The 1307-nt window shown below is 53.3% G+C and overlaps 1 protein-coding gene across 1 annotated transcript in view; it reads left to right on the top strand.

The window, feature by feature from the left end:
• The window catches only part of ALDH2 (aldehyde dehydrogenase 2 family member), a 38176-nt gene that overhangs the window by 21409 nt on the left and 15460 nt on the right, over positions 1–1307 (top strand). The window contains exon 3 of the mRNA XM_042780604.1: positions 7–102. Within this exon, the coding sequence (XP_042636538.1) occupies positions 7–102 (96 nt within the window). The remainder of the gene's footprint in view (positions 1–6; positions 103–1307) is intronic.

Raw genomic sequence — 1307 nt, forward strand, 5'->3', positions numbered from 1 at the left:
TTCCAGCTGGGCTCACCGTGGCGCCGGATGGATGCGTCCGATCGGGGCCAGCTGCTGAACCGCCTGGCTGATCTGATTGAGCGGGACCGGACCTACTTGGCGGTGAGTCCCCGGCCTTTCCTCCCGCTAGCTGCCAGGGGCCACGCTGCTGACCCATTATTGAGGGGGTGGGTATCTTTGCGTTATGCCCCTACATCCGGGCAGAATAGCCTCCTGCTGTCTCCTTTGATGCAGTGGGGTTTGGCTAAGAAAGGAGGAGACTGGGGGAAGGACAGGAGCCATGTTGCTGGGGAGGCCTTCCCAGGAGAGATCTTGGGGATGGACACCTCTCCTGCTCCTCTCTCTGGCTGTGAGAGGCAGAGGAATATAAGAGAGAAGCAATACCCTGCCTTTGCCCTGATCCATTCTGCACAGAGTCAGAGTAGACCTTCGAGACAGTAAATCATACCATGGCAGTCTACTCTTAAGCCTTCCACAGCATCCTCTAGCCATTGGATAAATTCCTGCTCCCCCGATGTGACATGGGAGCTGTGGTAGCATAGTGGCTAAGACACTTGCCTGCTAACCAGACGGCTGGCGGTTCAAACCCACCAGCCACTCCTCTGAAGGCAGCCTTTGCACATGCTGTTCCCTCTGCCTGGTGTCCTCTTCTGGTCATCACCATTTGTGCCTTCCCCTCTGCCTAGCTACCTTCTACGTATCCTTCAGGTGTTCACCTAATGGGCACTTCTCAGGGAGGTGTTTCTCAGAATGGGTGAGACAAATGGCGGGAAGCATCCTGTGAGCTGCCTTCTCCTACCTTAGCACTGGTGCTGGGCGATCTGTGTCCTTATTCACTGTCTCTCTGCCCTGTAAGCTATGGGTCTGTCTCAGTTACAAATGGGTGACTTTAAAGAAGAGATGTATTTTCTCACAGTTCTGAAGGCTAGAAGGCCAAATCGGGGTCTCAGCCATGTCAGATCCTTCTGGGAGCTTCTCTCCTGGTTTCTGGGGATCCTGAGCTTGTGGACAGGCCTCTGTCTTCTCCCTGTGTGAGTCAGGGTCTCCTCTGCTCCATCTGTAACTTGTAGACGGGCCTCTGTCTTCTCCAAGTGTGTGTCAGGGTCTCTTCTGCTCAGTCTGTAACTCAAGTGATTAGGTTTAGGACCTACCGGACTCTGGCATGGCCTCATTAACATTACAAAAGAAACCCCTGTTTCCAAATAGTTACATCCTTCACAGACAGGCCTTCGATACATAACAAAGCTCCTCAGTGTGTTCCCAGCATCTAGGTCTGGCTTAGAGCAGCAGCTCAAAAAAACGTGTGT

This window comes from Orycteropus afer, unplaced genomic scaffold, assembly GCF_000298275.1.
Source record: "Orycteropus afer afer isolate SDZICR_OR568_19922 unplaced genomic scaffold, OryAfe1.0 scaffold00048, whole genome shotgun sequence".
In the NCBI taxonomy this organism is placed as follows: Eukaryota; Metazoa; Chordata; class Mammalia; order Tubulidentata; family Orycteropodidae; genus Orycteropus; species Orycteropus afer.